The 25,364-nt window shown below is 42.6% G+C and overlaps 3 protein-coding genes across 3 annotated transcripts in view; 1 reads left to right on the forward strand and 2 right to left on the reverse strand.

The window, feature by feature from the left end:
• Nucleotides 1-25,364, forward strand: part of LOC120043725 (gastrula zinc finger protein XlCGF57.1-like) — a 714,153-nt gene that overhangs the window by 533,998 nt on the left and 154,791 nt on the right. The window lies entirely within an intron of this gene.
• LOC120043719 (zinc finger protein 2 homolog) overlaps nucleotides 16,611-25,364 on the reverse strand; it is a 48,580-nt gene continuing 39,826 nt past the window's right edge. Inside the window, exon 4 of the transcript XR_005476502.1 lies at nucleotides 16,611-17,119. The gene's annotated coding sequence lies outside the window, so the exon portion shown is untranslated. The remainder of the gene's footprint in view (nucleotides 17,120-25,364) is intronic.
• On the reverse strand, nucleotides 17,143-21,287 carry LOC120044738 (zinc finger protein 501-like). The gene is made up of 3 exons (XM_038989417.1): nucleotides 21,171-21,287; nucleotides 19,137-19,320; nucleotides 17,143-18,730 (listed from the first exon to the last, which is right to left on the reverse strand). Exons 1-3 carry the CDS (start codon nucleotides 21,285-21,287, stop codon nucleotides 17,757-17,759), a joined length of 1,275 nt encoding a protein of 424 aa, XP_038845345.1. The 3' UTR covers nucleotides 17,143-17,756.

Here is a 25,364-nt window from a genome sequence, read left to right on the forward strand (position 1 = left end):
CAACAAAGCATCCTTCACTCATGCTGCCAAACATACCCTCGTAAAACTGACCATCCTACCGATCCTCGACTTCGGTGATGTCATCTATAAAATAGCCTCCAACACTCTACTCAACAAACTGGTGCAGTTTATCACAGTGCCATCCGTTTGGTCAACAAAGCCCCATACACTACCCACCATTGCGACCTGTACGCTCTCGTTAGTTGGCCCTCGCTTCATACTCGTCGCCAAACCCACTGGCTACAGGTTATCTACAAGTCTCTGCTAGGTAAAGCCCCGCCTTATCTCAGCTCACTGGTCACCATAGCAGCACCACTCGTAGCACGCGCTTCAGCAGGTATATCTCACTGGTCACCCCCAAAGCCAATTCCTCCTTTGGTCGTCTTTCCTTCCAGTTCTCTGCTGCCAATGACTGGAACGAACTGCAAAAACCTCTGAAGCTGGAGACTCATATCTCCCTCACTAGCTTTAAGCACCAGCTGTCAGAGCAGCTCACAGATCACTGCACCTGTACATAGCCCATCTGTAAATAGCCCATCTATCTACCTACCTCATCCCATACTGTATTTATTTATTTATTTATCTTGCTCCTTTGCACCCCAGTATCTCTACTTGCACATTCATCTTCTGCACATCTACAATTCCATTGTTTAATTGCTATATTGTAATTACTTCGCCACCATGGCCTATTTATTGCCTTAACTTACCTCATTTGCACTCACTGTATATAGACTTTTTGTTTTATTTTTTTCTACTGTATTATTGACTGTATGTTTGTTTATTCCATGTGTAACTCTGTGTTGTTGGATTGCTTTGCTTTATCTTGGCCAGGTCGCAGTTGCAAATGAGAACTTGTTCTCAACTAGCCTACCTGGTTAAATATAGGTGAATTTTTTTTAATAAAAAAATAATCCTTAACATATTATGTAGGCAGAAGTGGAGCTTGCGTGAGGGCCTGTTCCTGCAGATACAAAGAAACATGATGTAGACCTACCATTATTTAACACTATAAAATATTATGTAACACCATAAAACATGCAACACTATAATGATATATTTAACACTATAAAACATATGATTAAATTAAATGCTGGAATTGGTCTGAGCTGTTGTTGCTTATTTTATAAAGCAAAGTACCCTACAGCTGTCTGTCACTAAACCTCCTTGAGGGGACCCCTGGGACTGGTTGGCTGCAGGTGGGGGAAGGACCAGGGTCTTCACAATGATTTATTTATTGAGTTTAATAGTTTAAATTAAGTTAACACACTGCTTTAATACTTACGAGACCATCGTGATTAATTGACCAAATGATTTTGTCTTGCAGTAATGTGGTCCCTGCCTGCATTTCCTTAAACCTTCGTTTTAGCAATGCATGCTACTGAGAAGAAAAAAATATTTCGTAACATATTCACTTGCCCCCATTAGCCCCCACCCCTAGAGCTGCACCACTGGAATGGCCGTGCATGGCAGAGTTGTTGACAAATATCCAACACATGGGCTAGTCCAGCATCCAGATCGGAGCTGTAAAAACAATCAAGCCGGTCAATTGGCAAAGTACTTAGTTTGGCACTGTTGATCTGCACAGATTTAGATTAAAATGTTTAATTAGACAGGAGAAGGAGCATATTTTAATTTATTCTGGATGTTTGAAAAGGAGTTTGTTCTGATGCTAGCCAGCATGCATTTGCTCACTGCAGTGCACAACGTGCTGTTTACGTGTATTTGTTTTCTCCGCTACAGTTTGAGTGGTGTCTTGCCTGACAGTGAAATATGGCTAGCTCTAAATATAGCTTGGTCTATGGAGTAGCTAGCTAGCGAGTGTTGCAAAAGTCTATTGCATTGCATGCATTGTAAGGTAGCAGCATGTCAATTTGATTTTGAACGGATGCAGCTATGTTTTCTGCAAAAATATAGGACTGTCATTTGGATGTGAACTAGCTATCGTTAGCCAGCTTCTGCGTCGATGTCAGCTATTGTTGTCTGGATCAGGACAATGGCTGAAGTTGTTGTTTGTGTAACAAACCTTCCATAAACCATTACAGCTAGCTACCTTTCTTTGCCTGTAGGTTAGCTAGCTAGCAGCTTTCAGTTGACTGGTGTTAGCTAGCTACAGAGGCTAGCTGGACTTTGGACAAGCAAGCTAATGTTAGCTAATAGCTGCAGTATTGTTGCCAAGCATCCAAGTTGCTGACCAGGTTAGATAGATTTGGCTGAAAAGATGTTAGCATTGTCAGAAATGCTACAAAAAAGGTAGCACATTGTTGGGTCTTAATGGACAGAAATGTGCACGTGAGAGTGATAAATGATCAAATGTAATAAAACCTGTTCCACCCAAAAAGTTATTCAAACTTTTTAATTCCAATCATCACTTTATGGAAGCTATAGTGCCATTTTAATCCGACGCAATAATTTTAGCGAAGTAGGCACAGAAAATACTGAACACTCACGAATACAATTTAAGGGAATCTAAAACAATAAAATAGAAAATTATAATTGTCCAAATATATTTATTTTGCCAGTTTGCAGTGAGATGAGCATCTCACAATTAAATCTCAAAAATAGTAATAATTTGAAAAGGGGCTATTAACTAGCTGGCCTGGCGCATCGTTGCCCGTGAATGGAAGTTACTAGGCTAGCGAGCAAGCATCTTAGCCAGGTAGCCTTGGACAACAAAAAACGAAAAGCGTGTACTGTATGACAGAGTCCTAGACCGTTCAGATAACATAAGTTGGGACACACAACATGTTTTTTTTCTTCTACTTTCACGCACGCACAGAAATCAGTACTATGGATAGTGTAATAAATACCATTTAAAATAACACAAGCATATTGCTATTACATTGTTATAACTAACTTCTTTCTAAGCAGGGTTTCTCACAAACTCATAAACAGATACAGAGACCCACACACACACCCAAGGACAGAGGGCTGACGTAAACCTTTCATAAACACTGATAAGAAAAGGGTGCTTGGGTCCGCATTTCACGAGATAATAAGACACACACACACATACCCAAGGAAAGAGGGCTGACTACGCACACACAAAATCTCCTGCTTAGCTGAACATTTGATAACAAAGAACTTTTGCTATAAGACTCAGAAGGATGACGCCCAGCTCATCAGGACCAATCTGAGAAGACAACAACCTGTCCAGAACCAACCAAAGGACCAGAAGTTCCAGACTCAACCTACTTTCTGTGTTGTATAAAATGTCTATACATTCTGTTATCTGGGCTTTTTTCTGGAGGTTCTCTATGAGCCAAAGGAACGAGACCGTATACGCTTGTACCAGATATCTTTACTCATAATTAAACTGTCGCTTGTCATACAATTTATCACCTTGTCTGAATCGATCCTTGACCGGCTCACCCTTCTCCATATCCAATTATCAACAATAGACGCATTATATTTAGCTTAGGTTGATGGGACTAAATCGTTTTTGGCAGGGGCGCAACTTTGGTTTTAGAAGTGTGTGTGTGTGTGTGTATATATTTTTTATCCAGTCAGATAAACACTAAAAACTGCCTACTCGGCCTCTTGGAGGCATCCGCACGGTCCTAAAGCACACCGTTGCCACATTTAGTATCACATTCCAATGATAAAACTAGGGTGGTCAAAGATGCAATTTCAGAATGTGGGGGGCATGTACACTCCATCCCAGTGAAAGTTGTACCCCTGGTTTTTGGTATCTTTTAGTTGTCACTGTAGAAGACTAAATTAGATGATGTTGAAGTTGAATTGGTGCTTGAACAGTGGAGGCAGCACCTGTTTCCTTTTTGACTTGCGGTAACTCTAAATCAATAGTTGTTTAGTATTCAGAAAACATTCACTTGCTTGACCGTTCTGAAGGTCATGTAACTGTTACATGCAACATTTTTTGTGAACTTAACAGGACAGATGTTGCTCTCTAGTTTTATGATGTAACAAAGGTGTGGTTGAATGTATTCTGCCACTGTCTTCTGCTGTCAGCTGTGTCAAGGCATATGAACTAACACGTTATAACAACGCAATTATCACCACATGTAATATGGCTATTTTTCTGTCTTGGCTTCCCTGGTGTTTTTACCTACACACCGCTACTGCAAGGTGTAGGTTTGGCCTCATTATTTCTCCATGGTTCTGACTTTAGCTGCTTGTTGAGCATTGCCTTGTGTGAGGATCTGTATTTATTGCACTATAACCCAAAACTACATCACGTGATTGAATATTAGCAACTGTTGGCCTGGGCGCCTGGGTGTCTGTGTGTGTGTGCTGGAAGTAACAGTTAGCCCCAGATAAGTGTGCTGGGAAGCGGTGGTTAGCCTTGAGTGAGAACAGTGTGCTTTGTATGCAGGTGCAAATAGCTCAGACAATGTTGCAGAGCTGTCTGACCTCAGTCTCTGGGGTGAGGGAGCGTAATCTGCACAGCAACAGCGCCAGACACCAAAGAGCGCCAAGAGGCTGGGACCAGTCTGAGCGCCGGCGATAGGCTGAGCAAAGTTTAAACCACGCTCAGCCTCCACTGTGATAGGCCAACAGAGGGGTTGGAACTACGTCTATCACGGTATAAGAACAGCTGTTTACTTACCTCCTGCCAGTTCCCTGTTCTACCCTGCGAGGTGTTACAGTGAACCCGTATATACAAAAATTGAATTTACCATTTATCGCTTGAGTTTAATAAAAATACTTAAAATATATTCGGGGACTCTGAATCACATTTTGTCCTGATACCAGATTTGAATTGACGCAAATCCCTTATACTTGGGAACAAACATACATGTACATATCAACACTCGACTTACGTTGTGACAAATATATGTCTGATGTAGCCTAATCTTACTTCAGAAAGATCCTGGATAAGATTTGAATCTATTAAAGTCAATAAAACATCCAACACCCTATTCACCAAGAATCCTGATGTCTGTTATCATCTAACTCCACCCGAGAGTCTGTTGGAACAATGTCCTCTTCGAGAGTCCAGGTAGTTTTAATTGTCTGATGCCCAGTAAGTGAAGCCTATAAAATACCAGACTGATTACAGCAGAGCTATCCGTGCAGCGAACCCTGCAGCATTTACAGCTATGCAACCTCCACATTAGTCAGTGCATTTCGCTACACCCGCAATAACATCTGCTAAACACAAGTATGTGACCAATAAAATTGTATTTATAATTATTCCGCTTTACAGACCAGATCTAGAGCCGTTGTGAAGGAAGTGGTCTTCTTCTACCATCTACTGCATCTTGCCTATGCCGTTCTGTACCATCACTCATTCATATATCTTTATGTACATATTCTTTATCCCTTTACACTTGTGTGTATAAGGTAGTTGTTGTGGAATTGTTAGGTTAGATTACTCGTTGGTTATTACTGCATTGTCGGAACTAGAAGCACAAGCATTTCGCTACACTCGCATTAACATCTGCTAACCATGTGTATGTGACAAATAAAATTTGATTTGATGGAAGGAAGTAGTCAAGGAAGGGAGTTTGTTTATACAGGAAGAACCGCCCCCACTTACCGTCAACCAATCATTTCAATGTTGAGCTAAACAGAGCTTTAGATCTCGCCAGCTTGTAGAATTAAAACAAAGAAATTAGTTACCTTTGGCTCGTTCATCCATCCCAATGGGAAAAATGTGGGTTTTGGAATAAATACCAAAAATAAGATAAGCACAGACTAAGGAGATCTTATACGTTTTGTTCTATGAGATAATAGCAGTCAGTAAATATGACCTTAATGAATTATGAAGCCTTTGTGATTTATATGCTTTTTTTATTACATAAATTCTTCAACATTCACAAGAAGTGACGTTAGCTGATAAAGATTGTAGAACAAAACCTATAAGATATCCTAAACCTGTGTTTACGACAGACCTTATTTTTGGCATTTATCTAAACACCCTATAAAAACGGCATACATTTTCCCCATAGGCTTTGCCCAGCGAACCATGGCAAAATTAGTGCCGAAAATAGATGCCATTACTAATTCTCTCTATAGAGCCCCACAGTGTACGAGTCATAATACCCATAAAACCTAGTGGTCGAACAGGGAAATGGTTCCAATTGTTTTCCACCATTCATTTTTCACACAGGGGATTTTCCATAGGCTTACCCTGGCGAGACATTTTGATATTCTTGTAAATCTCTATTGGACAAGGTGACTTCTATCAATATAGTCGTCTCTATTTACACTCAAATGTCCTTAATGCTAATTAGCATGAAAGTAGACATCATGAAAAACTACAAATCCCTGCATGTCATCTCTAGCTGACACCTTTGCTAACAGGTATTGTGTAATTTTAAAACTTGCCCATGACAGGTCGCAGACTTGTCAACTTAGAAGAATTGTCAAAGAAATGTAACCAATAAATTCATTACTACCTTTAGCTAACATTAGATTGTTAATGCAGAGATTCTTACCTTTGCCTCAATTCGTCAATCTCGTCCAGACCGGTCAGGGTATTTCATGTTCTGTATGATAGCCACATTAGTAGCTAATTAGCATTTCATTTTGGGGGGGAGTAAATACAGGCAAATATATTGATAAGTCACCTTGTCTGAGAGAGATTTACACGGTTATCAAAATGTCACGCTAGGGTAAGCCTACATGAAACACAGCCCTTATTTGAAGTGTTTCTAACATCCCGTATGGGGAAAATACACGGTGGAAAAACGATTGGAACCATTTCCTATTTTGACCGCTAGGTTTTATGGGTATTATGACTAGAGGTTGACCGATCAGCATGGCCGATTAATTAGAGCCGATTACATTGCAGTCCACGAACAGACTGCGTGGCAGACTGACCACCTGTTACGCAAGTGCAGCAATGAGCCTAAGTTAAGTTGCTAGCTAGCATTAAACTTATCTTGTAAGTTCGCACTTTGGTGCGAAAAATGCAAATCAATCCCAGAATAGCAAAGGACCATGTGAAGATGCTGGAGGAAACAGGTACAAAAGTATCTATATCCACAGTAAAATGAGTCCTATATCGACATAACCTGAAAGGCTGCTCAGCAAGGAAGAAGCCACTGCTCCAAAACCGCCATAAAAAAAGCCAGCCTACGGTTTGCAACTGCACATGGGGACAAAGATTGTACTTTTTGGAGAAATGGCCTCTGGTCTGATGAAACAAAAATATAAAGTTTTGGCCATCATGACCATTGTTATGTTTGGAGGAAAAAGGGGGAGGATTGCAAGCCGACGAACACTATCCCAACCGTGAAGCACGGAGGTGGCAGCATCATGTTGTGGGGGTGCTTTGCTGCAGGAGGGACTGGTGCACTTCACAAAATAGATGGCATCATGAGGAAGGGAAATTATGTGGATATATTGAAGCAGCATCTCAAGACATCAGTCAGGAAGTTAAAGCTTGGTCGCAAATGTGTCTTCCAAATGGACAATGACCCCAAGCATACTTCCAAAGTTGTGGCAAAATGGCTTAAGGACAACAAAGTCAAGGTATTGGAGTGGCCATCACAAAGCCCTGATCTCAATCCTATAGAAAATTTGTGGGCAGAACTGAAAAAGCATGTGCAAGCAAAGAGGCCTACAAACCTGACTCAGTTACACCAGCTCTGTCAGGTGGAATGGGACAAAATTCACCCAACTTATGTAACCGATGTGAAATGGCTAGCTAGTTAGCGGTGGTGCGCGCTAATAGCGTTTCAATCGGTGACGTCACTCGCTTTGAGACCTTGAAGTAGTGGTTCCCCTTGCTCTGCAAGGGCCACGGCTTTTGTGGAGCGATGGGTAACGATGCTTCGAGGGTGGCTGTTGTTGATGTGTGCAGAGGTCCCTGGTTCCCGCCCGGGTCGGGGCGAGGGGAAGGACTAAAGTTATACTGTTACATATGTAAACTTCCGACTTCAACTGTATCAAAACAATCCAGATGTCTTTGTTTCAATGTTTTTTCAAGTTCTAATGTAAAAAACTATATATCAAAACTATTTTCTTTTAGACATATGATATTGGGATTACTCTGAATATCACACATGGACATTTCCTATGCACGGATATGGAATCATTCAATATCCTGTGATAGGCCTATGTGGACAACTTATTTTCTCAAAATGACGACAATTACTGACAGTAGGCCTACATGGTATATTTTAAGCTCTAGACTGAGGTCAACATCAGGATCTTGATATGCTAAATAAGGACAATTTCTGATGCTTATTTGCACGGAGGATATGCTCAATAATTTGACTAATATTAACTCCAAATCATTCTTCGACACTAGCAATCATTGTTGTATTATTTCCGCAGAAAGATGAGCGCAAACACAAGCTAACAGCACCGTAACTGGTAGCCTAGTTACAAGAATCACATATTTTCAATGGTCGTTTTCTTTATTTGGGCGCAACAAATTAGTCTATAAACGCTGTGTGGCCGAACTGACATCTGGAGAAACAATCTGAGGTGTTCAAAGAAGTTAACCGGTGGCTTCAAAGCCTCAATGGCCAATACGTAGCATCAGCAATCCAGGGTTTATATACATCACTGGTGTAGCCGATGCCTAATTATTTCTCCCTGGTTCTGACTTGACCTGCTGCTGGTTGCGCATTGCCTTGTATCATCAATCTGTGTGCGATGAGCTAGTAGGCTACTTGGCTGAAATTACCACCATGGTTTCTTTTGTCCTGCTGTTCAAATCGAACTCATGGATGTGGAAGATCACACGTGAAAACTGGACCTATACATTTTATACACCACAATAGGTATACTATTAATAAAAGTCAACCAAACTTACCCGATCCATCGTGGAAGCTGACGTTACTGTATTCTTTCTAAAAAAAATAAAAAACGACACTAAATGTGTACGCTACAGTTACTTTCTTTGTCACAACGTTCAGATAAAGAAAAGCTCGACCACAACTTTATAAATATCAAAACTCCATTTAAGTTGTGACAAATGAACGTCTCATGTAGACTAATCTTACATTAGAAACATCCTGCAAAAGCCTGTGAAATGTATTTGGATTGAAAACTAGATAGAAGACAGTAACAAAGTACTTCCTGTTGATGCTTTTCAGCTTCTTCTGTGGTGTTTAAGAGGTGCCGGCACCTACTGTACATAGTCATCAACACCTCTCTTCAAGTGGGTGAGGCGGTTTAGGGAGTCATTATGCTAGAAAATACTTTTGTATTATATCATTGTAACGGTAGTCCTCCTCCTCTTCATCCGAAGAGGAGGAGCATGGATTGAACCAAGGCGCAGCGGGTTGATATGACATAATTTTAATAAAACAAGACGGAATAAACACGAAACGAAAACACTTGAATAATAATTAACAAAATAACAAAACAAATGTAGACAAACCTGAACTATACGAACTTACATATAACACTAAGAACGCACGAACAGGGAAAATAGACTACACAAAAGGAACGATGTACAAACAAACCGAACAGTCCCGTATGGTGCGAACAAACACTGAAACAGGAGACAACCACCCACAACGAACACTGTGAAACAACCTACCTAAATATGACTCTCAATTAGAGGAAACGCCAAACACCTGCCTCTAATTGAGAGCCATACCAGGCAACCCTTAAACCAACATAGAAACAGAAAACATAGAATGCCCACCCAAACTCACGTCCTGACCAACTAACACATACAACAAACTAACAGAAATAGGTCAGGAACGTGACATAACCCCCCCCTTAAGGTGCGAACTCCGGGCGCACCAGCACAAAGTTTAGGGGAGGGTCTGGGTGGGCATCTGACCACGGTGGTGGCTCAGGCTCAGGACGAGGTCCCCACCCCACCATAGTCAATCCCAGCTTGCTAATCCCCCTCAGAATGACCACCCCTCTCTTCCACCCACCTAATATAGGCAACACAAAATAAAGGTACAGCTCCGGGACAAGGTAGCTCAGGACATAGAGGTAGGTGAGAATAGAGAGGTAGATAGAGAGGTAGCTCAGGATAGAGGGGCAACTCCGGACTGAAAGGCAGCTCCGGACAGAGAGACAGCTCTGGACTGAGGGGCAGTTCTGGATTAATGGCCGCTCTGGGCTGAGGGGCAGCTCATGACTGGCTGACGGCTCTGGACGCTCATGGCTCGCTGACAGCTCTGGACGCTCATGGCTAGCTGACAGCTCTGGACGCTCATGGCTGGCTGACGGCTCTGGACGCTCATGGCTGGCTGACGGCTCTGGACGCTCATGGCTAGCTGACGGCTCTGGACGCTCATGGCTAGCTGACGGCTCTGGACGCTCATGGCTAGCTGGCGGCTCTGGACGCTCATGGCTCGCTGGCGGCTCTGGCAGATCCTGTCTGGTTGGCGGCTCTGGCAGATCCTGTCTGGTTGGCGGCTCTGGCAGATCCTGTCTGGTTGGCGGCTCTGGCAGATCCTGTCTGGCGAATGGCTCTAGCGGCTCCTGACTGACTAACGGCTCTGACGGCTCGGGACAGACGGGCGGCTCTAATGGCTCGGGACAGACGGATGGCTCAGACGGCGCTGGGGAGACGGATGGCTCAGATGGCGCTGAGGAGACGGATGGCTCAGATGGCGCTGGGGAGACGGATGGCTCAGACGGCGCTGGGGAGACGGATGGCTCAGATGGCGCTGCGGAGACGGATGGCTCAGACTGATCCTGTCTAGCGGAAGGCTTTGGCTGCTCCTGTCTGGCGGAAGGCTCTAGCGGCTCATGGCAGACGGGCGGCTTTGCAGGCTCATGGCAGACGGGCAGTTCATGCGGCGCTTGGCAGACGGACAGTTCAGGCGCCGTTGGGCAGACGGCAGACTCTGGCCGGCTGAGACGCACTGAAGGCCTGGTGCGTGGTGCCGGAACTGGAGGCACCGGACTGGAGACACGCACTTCAAGCCTAGTGCGGGGAGCAGGGACAGGGCACACTGGACTCTCAAAACGTACTATTTGCCTGGTGCGTGGTACCGGCACTGGTGGCACCGGGCTGAGGGCACGCACATCAGGACGAGTACGGGGAGAAGGAACAGTGTGTACAGGGCTCTGGAGACGCACAGGTGGCTTAGTGCGTGGTGCCCGAACTGGAGGCACTGGGCTGGAGACACGCACCATAGGGAGAGTGCGTGGAGGAGGAACAGGGCTCTGGAGACGCACTGGAAGCCTGGTGCGTAGTGTAGGCACTGGTGGTACTGGGCTGGGGCGGGGAGGTAGTGCCGGAAATACCGGACCGTGCAAGCGTACTGGCTCCCTTGAGCATTGAGCCTGCCCAACCTTACCTGGTTGAATGCTCCCCGTCGCCCGACCAGTGCGGGGAGGTGGAATAACCCGCACCGGGCTATGTAGGCGAACCGGGGACACCATGCGTAAGGCTGGTGCCATGTAAGCCGGCCCGAGGAGACGTACTGGTGGCCAGATATGAAGGGCCGGCTTCATGACATTTGGCTCAATGCCCAATCTAGCCCTACCAGTGCGGGGAGGTGGAATAACCCGCACCGGGCTATGAACACGTACAGGAGACACCGTGCGCTCTACTGCGTAACACGGTGTCTGCCCGTACTCCCGCTCTCCACGGTTAGCCTGGGAAGTGGGCGCAGGTCTCCTACCTGCCCTTGGCCCACTACCTCTTAGCCCCCCCCCCAAGAAATTTTTGGGTAGTACTCACGGGCTTTTCGGGCTTCCGTGCCAGACGTGTCCCCTCATAATGCCGGTTCCTCTCTCCAGTTTCCTCCGCTCTCCGAGCTGCCTCCAGCTGTTCCCATGGGCGGTGATTCACCTCCACTTTAGCCCATGGTCCTTTTCCTTCCATGATCTCCTCCCAAGACCAGAGATCCTGCATTCGTTGTTTCCTGGACCACTGTTCGTGGTCCCGCTGCTTGGTTCTGGATCGGTGGGTGGTTCTGTAACGGTAGTCCTCCTCCTCTTCATCCGAAGAGGAGGAGCATGGATTGAACCAAGGCGCAGCGGGTTGATATGACATAATTTTAATAAAACAAGACGGAATAAACACGAAACGAAAACACTTGAATAATAATTAACAAAATAACAAAACAAATGTAGACAAACCTGAACTATACGAACTTACATATAACACTAAGAACACACGAACAGGGAAAATAGACTACACAAAAGGAACGATGTACAAACAAACCGAACAGTCCCGTATGGTGCGAACAAACACTGAAACAGGAGACAACCACCCACAACAAACACTGTGAAACAACCTACCTAAATATGACTCTCAATTAGAGGAAACGCCAAACACCTGCCTCTAATTGAGAGAAATACCAGGCAACCCTTAAACCAACATAGAAACAGAAAACTTAGAATGCCCACCCAAACTCACGTCCTGACCAACTAACACATACAACGAACTAACAGAAATAGGTCAGGAACGTGACAATCATGAATCTATTTAAACTGTACATTACATGTTTCACTGTTTTAGAATCATCCTGAATGATAGTAAATGCATTATGTCCACGTGTGGTTGTATTGTTTTTATATTTGCAAATAAAATCTAAAATAACAAATCTAAGGTATTTATAGAAACAACAAAAACAGCTTGGTTAGAGAAATTCTTTGCTATTGTCTTTCCAATTAGCTCATGGCTAGATGCCTTTATAGGGCGTGTAGCGGTTCTCTGAATGGAAGACGCAAAAGCTTCCCGCCAAGGGCTGTGGGAGCTAAGCATTAAGGAGAGCTAAGCATTACATATAAATAGGTCTAGTTGCTAGGTTGAAGTAGCAAGGACATGCACATCTCTTTTCTCAATAGGGGGTTTCGTTCCCAAATTAAACTGCCTCGTACTCAATTCTTGCTCGTACAATATGCATATTATTATTACTATTGGATAGAAAACACTCTCTAGTTTCTAAAACCGTTTGAATTATATCTGTGAGTAAAACAGAACTCAAGTTGGAGCAAACTTCCTGTCAGGAAGTGAGAAATCTGAAATCAGGCAGTCTGTTCTAGGGTCAGTTTATTAATTTGCATGCATTCTATTTGTCGACATGCACTGCATACGCCTTCCCCTAGATGTCAGCAAGTAGTGAGAATTGGAATGGAGTTGCTAGGTAGATCTGAGGCCATATAAAGGGTCTGGGTACGTGGGGTACACTCTTTTCAACATTCGCCATGACGCAAGACAGACCTCAGGATGGCGTTCTGGAAAGCTCTCATTATAGGCCTTAGATATATCCGGCTCTGATTTTATTCGATATAGGTGTTAAAAACGTCGTAATGTAGTTATTTTAAACCGAGTTATATCATTTTATATCAGTATATTGCGATTTTCGGAATTTTCTTAGTGCTGCGTTATAGTGAGTTTGGGCACGTCTTCGCCACATGGCTAATGTTTACTGCTAATTCCAAAGTTGAAGGCGACAATCTACAACCGAGCAACGATTCTTCTGGACAAAGGACAACTTGCCCAAGATTCTGATGGAAGCTCATCAAAAAGTAAGAACTATTTATGATGTTAATTCGTTGTTCTGTTGAAAAATGTCAAACTACTATTCCGCCATTAATTTTGGTGCGGTCTCGCTTTAACGCACGCTGTATGTCGTAGTAACGTTAATTTTAAAAATCTAACACAGCGATTGCATTAAGAACTAATGTATCTTTCATTTGCTGTCCAACCTGTATTTTGTAGTCAAGTTTATGATTAGTTACTGATTAGATTAGGTGCCTCTCCCAAGACTTCTCCCGACATTTTGTTGGCAGCTTGGCTACTATTCTCATTGTATAACCACGATTTGTGCCGCTAAATATGCACATTTTCGAACAAACTGTCACGACCGTCATAATAAGCGGACCAAGGCGCAGCGGGATATGAAGACATCTTCTTTTATTAAAGATGACGAAACACGGGGCCTCCCGGGTGGCGCAGTGGTCTAGGGCACTGCATCGCAGTGCTAACTGCGCCACCAGAGTCTCTGGGTTCGCCCCCAGGCTCTGTCGCAGCCGGCCGCGACCGGGAGGTCCGTGGGGCGACGCACAATTGGGCCAGCGTCGTCCGGGTTAGGGAGGGTTTGCCCGGTAGGGATTTCCTTGTCTCATCGCGCTCCAGCGACTCCTGTGGCGGGCTGGGCGCAGTGCGCGCTAACCAAGGGGGGCCAGGTGCACGGTGTTTCCTCCGACACATTGGTGCGGCTGGCTTCCGGGTTGGAGGCGCGTTGTGTTAAAGAAGCAGTGCGGCTTGGTTGGGTTGTGCTTCGGAGGACGCATAGCTTTCGACCTTCGTCTCTCCCGAGCCCGTACGGGAGTTGTAGCGATGAGACAAGATAGTAATTACTAGCGATTGGATACGACGAAAATTGGGGAGAAAAGGGGAGAAAAAAATAAAATAAAAAAAAGATGACGAAACACGAAACAAACACTTTTACAAAACAAAACAACCGTGAAGCTACAAACGTAAGTGCATACACAAGCTACAAACGTTCAACATAGACAATTACCCACAAACACCTAAAGCCTATGGCTGCCTTAAATATGGCTCCCAATCAGAGACAACAATAAACAGCTGTCTCTGATTGAGAACCAAATCAGGCAACCATAGACTTTCCTAAACACCTACACTGAACACAACCCCATACATACTAAAAACCCCTTAAACAATACACACACCCTAAACTAGACAAAACACACAAACATCCCCCATGTCACACCCTGACCTAACTAAACTAATAAAGAAAATCAATATAACAGAGGCCAGGGTGTGACACAAACTCTATATGTATTGTGTAATATGATGTTATAGGACTGTCATCTGAAGAAGTTTGAGAAGGTTAGTGAAAAAATGTATATCTTTTGCTGGTTTATTCATTATCGCTATTGTTGGCTTGAATCAATGCTGTTGTGTGGTTGGCTATTGTAGTAAGCTAATATAATGCTATATTGTGTTTTCGCTGTAAAACACTTAAAAAATCTGAAATATTGGCTGGATTCACAAGATCTTTGTCTTTCATTTGCTGTACGCTGTGTATTTTTCATAAATGTTTTATGATGAGTATTTAGGTAATTCACGTTGGTCTCTGTAGTTATTCTAGTTGCTTTGGTGAGAGTTGTGATGGTGGCTGCAATGTAAAACTATGATTTATACCTGAAATATGCACATTTTTTCTAACAAAACATATGCTATACAATAAATATGTTATCAGACTGTCATCTGATGAAGTTGTTTCTTGGTTAGTGACTATTTATATCTTTATTTGGTCGAATTTGTGATAGCTACCTATGTAGGAAAAAAATGGTGGGAAAAAAAAGTTGTGTCTTTTGCTATCGTGGTTAGCTAATAGAAATACATATTGTGTCTTCCCTGTAAAACATTTTAAAAATCAGAAATGATGGCTGGATTGACAAGATGTGTTTCTTTCATCTGGTGTCTTGGACTTGTGATTTAATGATATTTAGATGCTAGTATTTACTTGTGGCGCTATGCTAGGCTATGCTAGTCAGCTTTTTTACTGATGAGGGTGCTCCCGGATCCGGGATTGTGACCAAGTAGAAGTTAAGAGAAGATGACACTCAGGCCATATGACACCCAGGCTATACTCTATTTTTGAAAGAGTACATTAACCAAGACCATACGTACATTTATGACAGCTGGACGTACTATGGTCAGAAGGATACAGGAAAAAGGATGGTAGCAAAATAACTGATGACCAACACGTGAAACATAATAACATGCATTATTTTTAGGACGTGAAAAGGGTTCTGCCATCATTATAACCTAACCAAAAGCAGATATGAGCGTTAGTGGGCGTGAACAAGCAAGCGATGAAAAGAAAATAATGGAGAAGGGTCAAGGGAAGCTATTTTCATATAGAGGGAGGGGACTCTATTTGTTATGCAAAGACAGAATCCTATAAAGGCAGGACTCTGTAATATGAGAATTGAGTCTCTTTCCATGGAGGGGCTCGGCTCTGTTACGTTTGTGATAGGGTCCTTCCATGGAAGGACTCAGTTTTGCTACTTTGTATTAAAGTCTATATTGAATTCACAAGTTCTTGTAAGAGTGATATATTTCTGAGACAATTATCCACGACAGGGCTTAAAGCGGTCTTAGGGGTGCAGACTAAGAAACTTCTATTTGACCAAATAAACCTCACATAGCAAATAAGCCATTCGTTTCTTGATTGACCAAATTCAACACATTTTCATTGACCTCAACACAAAAACTCCTTGCCTGGTGGAGCGAAAAAATTCCACCTGCTGGAGGGCGACAGATTTTCACTCGAGTTGGGCCCCTCTCTCTGCCTCTTCTTCTCTGACATCGTTCTCTTCGAGCGTCCACGTATTTTTTATTGGCTGAGGCCCAGTAAGAGTCCTCGTAAATAAAATACAGATTAGCGCTGCGCCATCATTGCGGTGAAACAGTAAAGTCCGATGTATGTTCAATCTGACATCTGCAGTGGCCATACAGCATTTACGGCGATGCAACCTTGGCAGAAGTCAGGACATTCATACTTGCTGCGCTTCACGGAGCAGAGCTGTTGTGAAGGAAGGGGTCTTCTTCTTCTTTGGTATTATGGCGGTCTGCAAACAATTGTTACAGATACACGACTCCAACTGATTTGTCTATTTATCAGCCTACTATTCCGTAATGAATAGAAATAATGATAACAGGGCAGAAATTCCTTACACTTTCTGTATATGTTCATACAAGTGACCACAGGAAACTTCTTTGATTAGAGGTTAGTTTGTTTAATAAGGTTTGCAACCCGGAGTTTACACTTACAGCAATTTACAAACAAGACACTCAGTTCTCAAGATGGTGTTTTCTCTTTTTATCCCCTACTATGGTTCACCCCGCCCAGGGTGACATCCCTTAACTTTAATACAATATAAACTAATAATGAATAGTTGCCAATACAAAGATGTTTCTGCTAGGCGGAGTTCAGCTTATTGTTATTTGCAGTTTCCCAATCCTCCTTCCTCTTGCCTGACCGAGCCCCCTGTCTCATTGACTATAAGAACTACAGATTAATTGTTAATTTAAAAAATATTAAATCAATACATGTGTCTATAACTGAGTGCTTGTTTGTGTAAGAGTACAAGTGCATAGGTTTGTGTGTGTGTGTTTGTAATTGGTGGAAGGTGGTATGTGCATTAACATTAGTGAAGTAACACATTAAACATTGGTTTAGGTGTTATTACATGATCGGTTTAAGTTATTACATTATTCATTAAAAAAAGTTGTTACCTGATACCAATAACTTATTAGATTTAGGATCATTTTAATCAATACAGATTTATAAAATACACAATTTAAGTGATAACTTCTTGTTTAGAAGATAATGGATTGAATGTATTGATCAATTGAATACATGAATATACACCTATTGTTGAAACATTATTCTACATAATGACATTTAATAATAATAGTATCATGAGTATATGAAAGAAGATACAATTATCAACATCCCTCCCACACACACACACACACCGGTTCCCTATAACATTTCCTATGATAACATTTATCCATTTAGATCAATGTGTGATATTACATAGACACAGGGGAGACCTGATCCTAGATCAGAGCTGCATATTATGCTCCAGAGGTTACCATGGTGATCAGACTGAGGCAACTGTTTAAGAATGGGAGATGGATATGACTGTTCACTGGATGTTTTCTACTGATCCTTTATTTAGGGATCTGGAACCGGTGCCAGAAGGGGAGGGAGATGAAATACAGCAAGTTTGTGCTTTCTGGTGTTTTCTCATTGGCCCTAAATAAACAAAGCTCTTCCCACATAGACACACATAAGGTTCCTTCTCCAGTGTGTGTTCACTGGTGTGAATAAAGGGTCCATAACTGACTGAAACAATTCCCACACTGATCACAGGAATAAGGCTTCTTTCTCACCAGCGTGTGTTAGCTTGTGTGATTTCAGGGTCCCTGACCGATTAAAGCTCTTCCCACACTGACCACAGATATAAGGCTTCTCTCCAGTGTGTGTTCGCTGGTGTGCAGTCAGGGTGGAAGCTTGAGCAAAGCTCTTCCCACACTGATCACAGCTATAAGGCTTCTCTCTAGTGTGTGTTCGCTGGTGTGAATTCAGTTTATCTGATTGAGCAAAGCTCTTCCCACACTGATCACAGCTATAAGGCTTCTCTCCAGTGTGTGTTCGCTGGTGTGTAGTCAGGTTGGAAGCTACAGCAAAGCTCTTCCCACACTGATCACAGCTATAAGGCTTCTCTCCTGTGTGTATTCGCTGGTGTCTAGTTAGTCTATCTGATACAGCAAAGCTCTTCCCACACTGACCACAGCTATAAGGCTTCTCTCCTGTGTGTATTCGCTGGTGTCTAGTTAGTCTATCTGATACAGCAAAGCTCTTCCCACACTGACCACAGCTATAAGGTTTCTCTCCAGTGTGTGTTCGCTGGTGTAAAGTCAAGGTGGAAGCTACAGCAAAGCTCTTCCCACACTGATCACAGCTATAAGGCTTCTCTCCAGTGTGTACACGCTGGTGTATGGTTAGGACTCTTGCACTAACAAAGCTTTTCCCACAATCAAGACAGAGGTAAGGCTTCTCCCCTGTATGAATTCTTACATTAGATTTGAAGGTGTTAGATGCAGCAAAACTCTTCCCACACTGATCACAGTGAATAATGAAGCCACTCTGGCTTGTGAAACTCTTCCCACAGTCAGAGCAGCAGTGGTGATGTTTCTTCCCTGTACGTCCCTGCTGGTGGTTCTTGAGATGTTCTGATCTGGAGAGACTCTTCTCTGTCTCGTCAGCAACAGGATGTTGTTGAGGCTCCCCAGATGATAAGCCCCTCCCACTGAGAGAACAACGGTACGGGGTTTCCACTGTAAAACAATAACATTAAATAACTAGGTTTTGGAAATATAAGTCCATAAACAATATTTTAAAAAAATGTAATAAAAAAAAAAAAGTGTTATTTAGCAGACGCTCTTATCCAGAGCGACTTACAGGAGCAATCAGGGTTAAGTACCTTGCTCAAGGGCACAGACAGATGGTTTTACCTAGTTGGCTCAGAGATTCAAACCAGCAACCTTGCGATTACTGGCATTAACCACTAGGCTACCTGCCTCCCTCTTCAATAAATACACTCTATGGCCAGTTTATTAGGAACTCTGTTCACGAAACTGGATTGACAATTTACTGTCCACTGAGTGTATATTGTTTATCAATCAATTAACAGAAGTTACAGAAGCAGATTGTAGTCTCATCCACACACCCCATTGTTCTTACTTGATGAAATCAATTCTCCATCTCCCTCCTCGTGTCCTTCTCTCACAGTTCCACTCTGCCCTGGTGTTTTCCTGCAGTCGACCAGCCGCACAGACACCCTCTTCAGATCCAGCAGTAAGGCGCTACCGGGAGAGTTGTGACCAGGGGACTCCGGCAGGTTGGAGGCGGACGGACTAGCTCTGTCCTGGTGACCACAGGAAGTATTGTACATAGAATATCATTAGACCAAACATTTGATAAATGACCAAACATTTGTCTAAAACTCTGATTGATTGGTGCATCCTTATAATAGCTCCTTTCTCCTGAAGTGTGTAATCGTTCATTACTTTCCACAAATGTCTTGTATATTTCACTTGGGCAAATTTTTCAAAATGGAATTGGAATATTTTTTACAAAATGTAAAAACGTATAAAACTTGATGGTAGAACAAAGAGCAGAATCGAATCGAAAAGATCCACTCCCCCCCTTTCAAGATACGGGCCGAATGTCGCCTCCCCTTCCAACGTGTGAAAGATGGTAACACCTGCTAAATCATGGTTTGTTCAAATAACCAGCGATGAAAAACCTAAACACCAGAACTACTGCTGCTCGTTATCCCACTTGGAGCATGTTGAGAAAAATGTCAGTCTTATAGTTTCAGTATCCTTATACAGTACATACATAGAAGTAACCATCAGATATAGGGGTATTGTAACATGTAGTAGAAACCTACAGTAAAAAGGTATTGGTGTAGCCTGGTGAGATTTCTGCCCCATGCAACATTGTTCAAGATCCACTTTTCTATGTGACTTGTTACTGTAACAGCAGCCACATCTAAAAATCAACGACATTCAGATAATGAGTGGAATAAACTGTAATTTCACACCCAAGTATTTCTACACCATCATTTCAAATTTCATATTTTTTTTAATACTGTACGTAAACTTGACACTTTATAATTTTGCTTTCGTAATTCAGTTTTTAGCAATTTGATTAAATGATAGTTAAATGTATTGTTAACAAATGACAGGAACATCGTTGTACTTACAGTTACGAAAATCTACAACATATTTATGAAAATTGTACCAAAGAGAAAAAAAACGGCATTGGATTGGTGGAGTCATGGGCTAGTGGGAGAATCCACCATATGTTTAATAACAGCCATTTCCTTTCAAATCAGTTAAGGGATAGTGAACAAGTGCACAGTTAGGGAGAACAGAAATATAACTAGGGATTCTCGTATCGTCTGAGATTCCCAAAGATTGGAAAGCTGCCGCGGTCATCCCCCTCTTCAAAGGGGGTGACACTCTAGACGCAAACTGCTACAGACCTATATCTATCCTACCCTGTCTTTCTAAGGTCTTCGAAAGCCAAGTTAACAAACAGATTACCGACCCTTTCGAATCCCACCGTACCTTCTCCACTATGCAATCTGGTTTCAGAGCTGGTCATGGGTTGACCTCAGCCACGCTCAAGGTTCTAAACGACATCATAACCGCCACCGATAAGAGACATTACTGTGCAGCCGTATTCATCGACCTGGCCAAGGCTTTCGACTCTGTCGATCACCACATTCTTATTGGCAGACTCGACAGCCTTGGTTTTTCAAATGACTGCCTCGCCTGGTTTACCAACTACTTCTCTGATAGAGTTCAGTGTGTCAAATCAGAAGGCCTGTTGTCCGGACCTCTGGCAGTCTCTATGGGTGTGCCACAGGGTTAAATTCTCGGGCCGACTCTCTTCTCTGTATACATCAGTGATGTTGCTCTTGCTGCTGGTGATTCTCTGATCCACCTCTACGCAGACAACACCATTCTGTATACTTCTGGCCCCTCTTTGGACACTGTGTTAACTAACCTCCAGACGAGCTTGAATGCCCTACAACTCTCCTTCCGTGGCCTCTAACTGCTCTTAAACGCAAGTAAAACTAAATGCATGCTATTCAATCGATCACTGCCCGCACCTGCTCGCCCGTCCAGCATCACAGCTGAATATGAAAGAGGTTTTAATACAACAGATGAAAACTGATTGGTGGTCCAACCTAAAGTCTGATACACTGTCAGATCTCCTTATGGTCCAGCTGTCCTCTCCAGAGATCAGGGAGTATGATCCGATAAAAGCTGTGATGCTGTGGCACCAGGACTCTGTCAGGAGCAGGAGGCCAGACTTCATGGACCGTGCAAAGAGGCTGATTGTGGTAGAGAGTGAGGAGTCTGAGGTTTAAGTTGATTACAATTAGTAAGCATCTGATAGGTTTACAAAACCTTCAAATTTACTTTTGTTTGATCCTTAAGTACATTTAATAGCAAATACTTCAGTAGAATTTTGAGTTCAAGACTTCTTCAGTTGTATTCACTACTCTGGACGGCTCTGACTTAGAATAGGTGGACATCTACAAATACCTGGGTGTCTTGTTAGACTGTAAACTCTCCTTCCAGACTCACATAAAACATCTCCAATCCAAAATTAAATCTAGAATTGGCTTCCTATATCACAACAAAGCATCCTTCACTCATGCTGCCAAACATACCCTCGTAAAACTGACCATCCTACCGATCCTCGACTTCGGTGATGTCATCTATAAAATAGCCTCCAACACTCTACTCAACAAACTGGTGCAGTCTATCACAGTGCCATCCGTTTTGTCAACAAAGCCCCATACACTACCCACCATTGCGACCTGTACGCTCTCGTTGGTTGGCCCTCGCTTCATACTCGTCGCCAAACCCACTGGCTACAGGTTATCTACAAGTCTCTGCTAGGTAAAGCCCCGCCTTATCTCAGCTCACTGGTCACCATAGCAGCACCCACTCGTAGCACGCGCTCCAGCAGGTATATCTCACTGGTCACCCCCAATGCCAATTCCTCCTTTGGCCGCCTCTCCTTCCAGTTCTCTGCTGCCAATGACGGGAACGAACTGCAAAAATCTCTGAAGCTGGAGACTCATATCTCCCTCACTAGCTTTAAGCACCAGCTGTCAGAGCAGCTCACAGATCACTGCACCTGTACATAGCCCATCTGTAAATAGCCCATCTATCTACCTACCTCATCCCATACTGTATTTATTTATTTATCTTGCTCCTTTGCACCCCAGTATCTCTACTTGCACATTCATCTTCTGCACATCTACCATTCCATTGTTTAATTGCTATATTGTAATTACTTCGCCACCATGGTCTATTTATTGCCTTAACTTACCTCATTTGCACTCACTGTATATAGACTTTTTGTTTTCTTTTTTTCTACTGTATTATTGACTGTATGTTTTGTTTATTCCATGTGTAAATATGTGTTGTTGTATGTGTCGGATTGCTTTGCTTTATCTTGGCCAGGTTGCAGTTGCAAATGAGAACTTCTCAACTAGCCTACCTGGTTAAATAAAGGTGAAATGTAAAGAAAAAATGTAAAAAAAAAAAATCCTTAACATATTATGTAGGCAGAAGTGGAGCTTGCGTGAGGGCCTGTTCCTGCAGATACAAAGAAACATGATGTAGACATTATTTAACACTATAAAATATTATGTAACACCATAAAACATGCAACACTATAATGACATATTTAACACTATAAAACATATGATTAAATTAAATGCTGGAATTGGTCTGAGCTGTTGTTGCTTATTTTATAAAGCAAAGTACCCTACAGCTGTCTGTCACTAAACCTCCTTGAGGGGACCCCTGGGACTGGTTGGCTGCAGGTGGGGGAAGGACCAGGGTCTTCACAATGATTTATTTATTGAGTTTAATAGTTTAAATTAAGTTAACACACTGCTTTAATACTTACGAGACCATCGTGATTAATTGACCAAATGATTTTGTCTTGCAGTAATGTGGTCCCTGCCTGTATTTCCTTAAACCTTTGTTTTAGCAATGCATGCTACTGAGAAGAAGAAAAAAATATTTCGTAACATATTCACTTGCCCCCATTAGCCCCCACCCCTAGTGCTGCACCACTGGAATGGCCGTGCATGGCAGAGTTGTTGACAAATATCCAACACATGGGCTAGTCCAGCATCCAGATCGGAGCTGTAAAAATAATCAAACCAGTCAATTGGCAAAGTACTTAGTTTGGCACTGTTGATCTGCACAGATTTGGATTAAAAATGTAAATTAGACAGGAGAAGGAGCATATTTTAATTTATTCAGGATGTTTGAAAAGGAGTTTGTTCTGATGCTAGCCAGCATGCATTTGCTCACTGCAGTGCACAAAGTACTGTTTACATGTCTATTTGTTTTCTCCGCTACAGTTTGAGTGGTGTCTTGCCTGACAGTGCAATATGGCTAACTCTAAATATAGCTTGGTCTATGGAGTAGCTAGCTAGCGAGTGTTGCAAAAGTCTATTGCATTGCATGCATTGTAAGGTAGCAGCATGTCAATTTGATTTTGAACTGATGTAGCCATGTTTTCTGCAAAAATATAGGACTGTCATTTGGATGTGTAATAAATACCATTTAAAATAACACAAGCATATTGCTATTACGTTGTTATAACTAACTTCTTTCAAAGCAGGGCTTCTCACAAACTCATAAGCACATATTTCAAGACACACACACACCCAAGGACAGATGGCTGGCGCAAAACCTTTCATAACACTGATAAAACAGGAAAGGCCTTGACCAACAGGGTGCCTGTGTCTGCATTGCACGAGATACTGAGAGACACACACACCCAAGGACAGAGGGCTGACACAAACCTTTCATAAACACTGATAAAACAGGAACAGCTACGCACACACAAAATCTCCTCTTTAGGCTGAACATTTTACAGAGACACACAGATATGACAAAAACATCTACGCACACACCTAATCTCCTGTTTTAGCTGAACATTTCTGAAGACAAAGAACTCTACTCAGAGCCAATGGGACAGTGACACTAGCCTGAAGGGGACCTCGCCCAACTCATCAGGACCAACCAGAAGACCAGATCTACCAGACTCAACCTACTTCATTTATCAAATATAATGTCTGCACACAATGTTTCGGGGCTTCTTTCTGATAAGTTCCATTCGAGCTTGATGAACGAGCCCGTGCACGCTGTATCAGATATCTTTACCTCTGAATAAACTGCTTTTTATTATACCATATCCACCTGTCCAGAGTCTCTACTTGGTCTCAGTTCTCCAGTAAACTTCATTATCAACAAATTTGGTAGCAGAGGATGGTTTTCTACTCTGAATTCGGTCCATAAAAAGTTGATAGAGAAAAGAGACAAGTGAGAGACGGATCAGAAAGGACGGGTGAGCTGTCGAAGGAGCAGCCGGTAATCCAGCTCGCCTCAGGAAACTGATCTAGACGGCCGTCAATAAAAGGTAAGCAGAACCTGTTAAATCAAAATCTGCATATTGTATATTAGGAAAATCAAAATTTAAGATCAGTGGAACTGAGCGTGAGTATGGGTTACTGTTTAAATTTATAAAATATACTATAATTCAAAAGGCAAATGTGTAAAGATATGTGAAAACAGAGGTTTTTAATTTTACTGTTGAAGTGCGACTCTCTAGTGCCGGGTCTAGTTACAGAGGTTTTTAATTTTACTGTTGAAGTGCGACTCTCTAGTGCCGGGTCTAGTTACAGAGGTTTTTAATTTTACTGTTGAAGTGCGACTCTCTAGTGCCGGGTCTAGTTACAGAGGTTTTTTTACTGTTGAAATGTGACTCTCTAGTGTCGAGTCTAGTTACAGAGGTTCGGCTCACAAGAGAAGGACCCTTTTATTTGATCCACAAGAGAAGGATCTGGTGGCTTGATAAAAAGATTCAGATAGTCGGGACGAGTTAATTCCGTGAGAATCCAAGTCCAGAAAAGGTTCTCCAGACTAGACACCAGTTGAATGGTTAAAACGATTGGGAGTCTTAGTTGTGGAGAATCAATAAAATAAAATAAAAATAAAAGTTCAGATAGACGGGCAATGGTTGACTTGGCACTTAACTAGATGCACTGTGAAGAACTTAAACTGCGATCAATGTGTTGATGTTGTTATGGAATAAAATAAAATAAAAAATGCAAATGTGGAAATGTTGATCTGAATAATGTGTAACATTGGCCGTTTCACGAGACTCACTAGTTGATAACTTTTGGGAGGACTCTGAGTCTTCTTTTGGCCCGTGGTGCAGCCGCCGAGCTGAAAACTGACTTGTATTTTTCCTCTATTGTGATGTTGGTATTTCCATAATTCCTAAAATCGAATTGATAATTATTTTAGGAGCGCCTGAGTTTGTTGATATATTGTTCCAAAAGGGCGATTCTGATAC

This window comes from Salvelinus namaycush, chromosome 3 (assembly GCF_016432855.1).
Source record: "Salvelinus namaycush isolate Seneca chromosome 3, SaNama_1.0, whole genome shotgun sequence".
Lineage (NCBI taxonomy): Eukaryota > Metazoa > Chordata > Actinopteri > Salmoniformes > Salmonidae > Salvelinus > Salvelinus namaycush.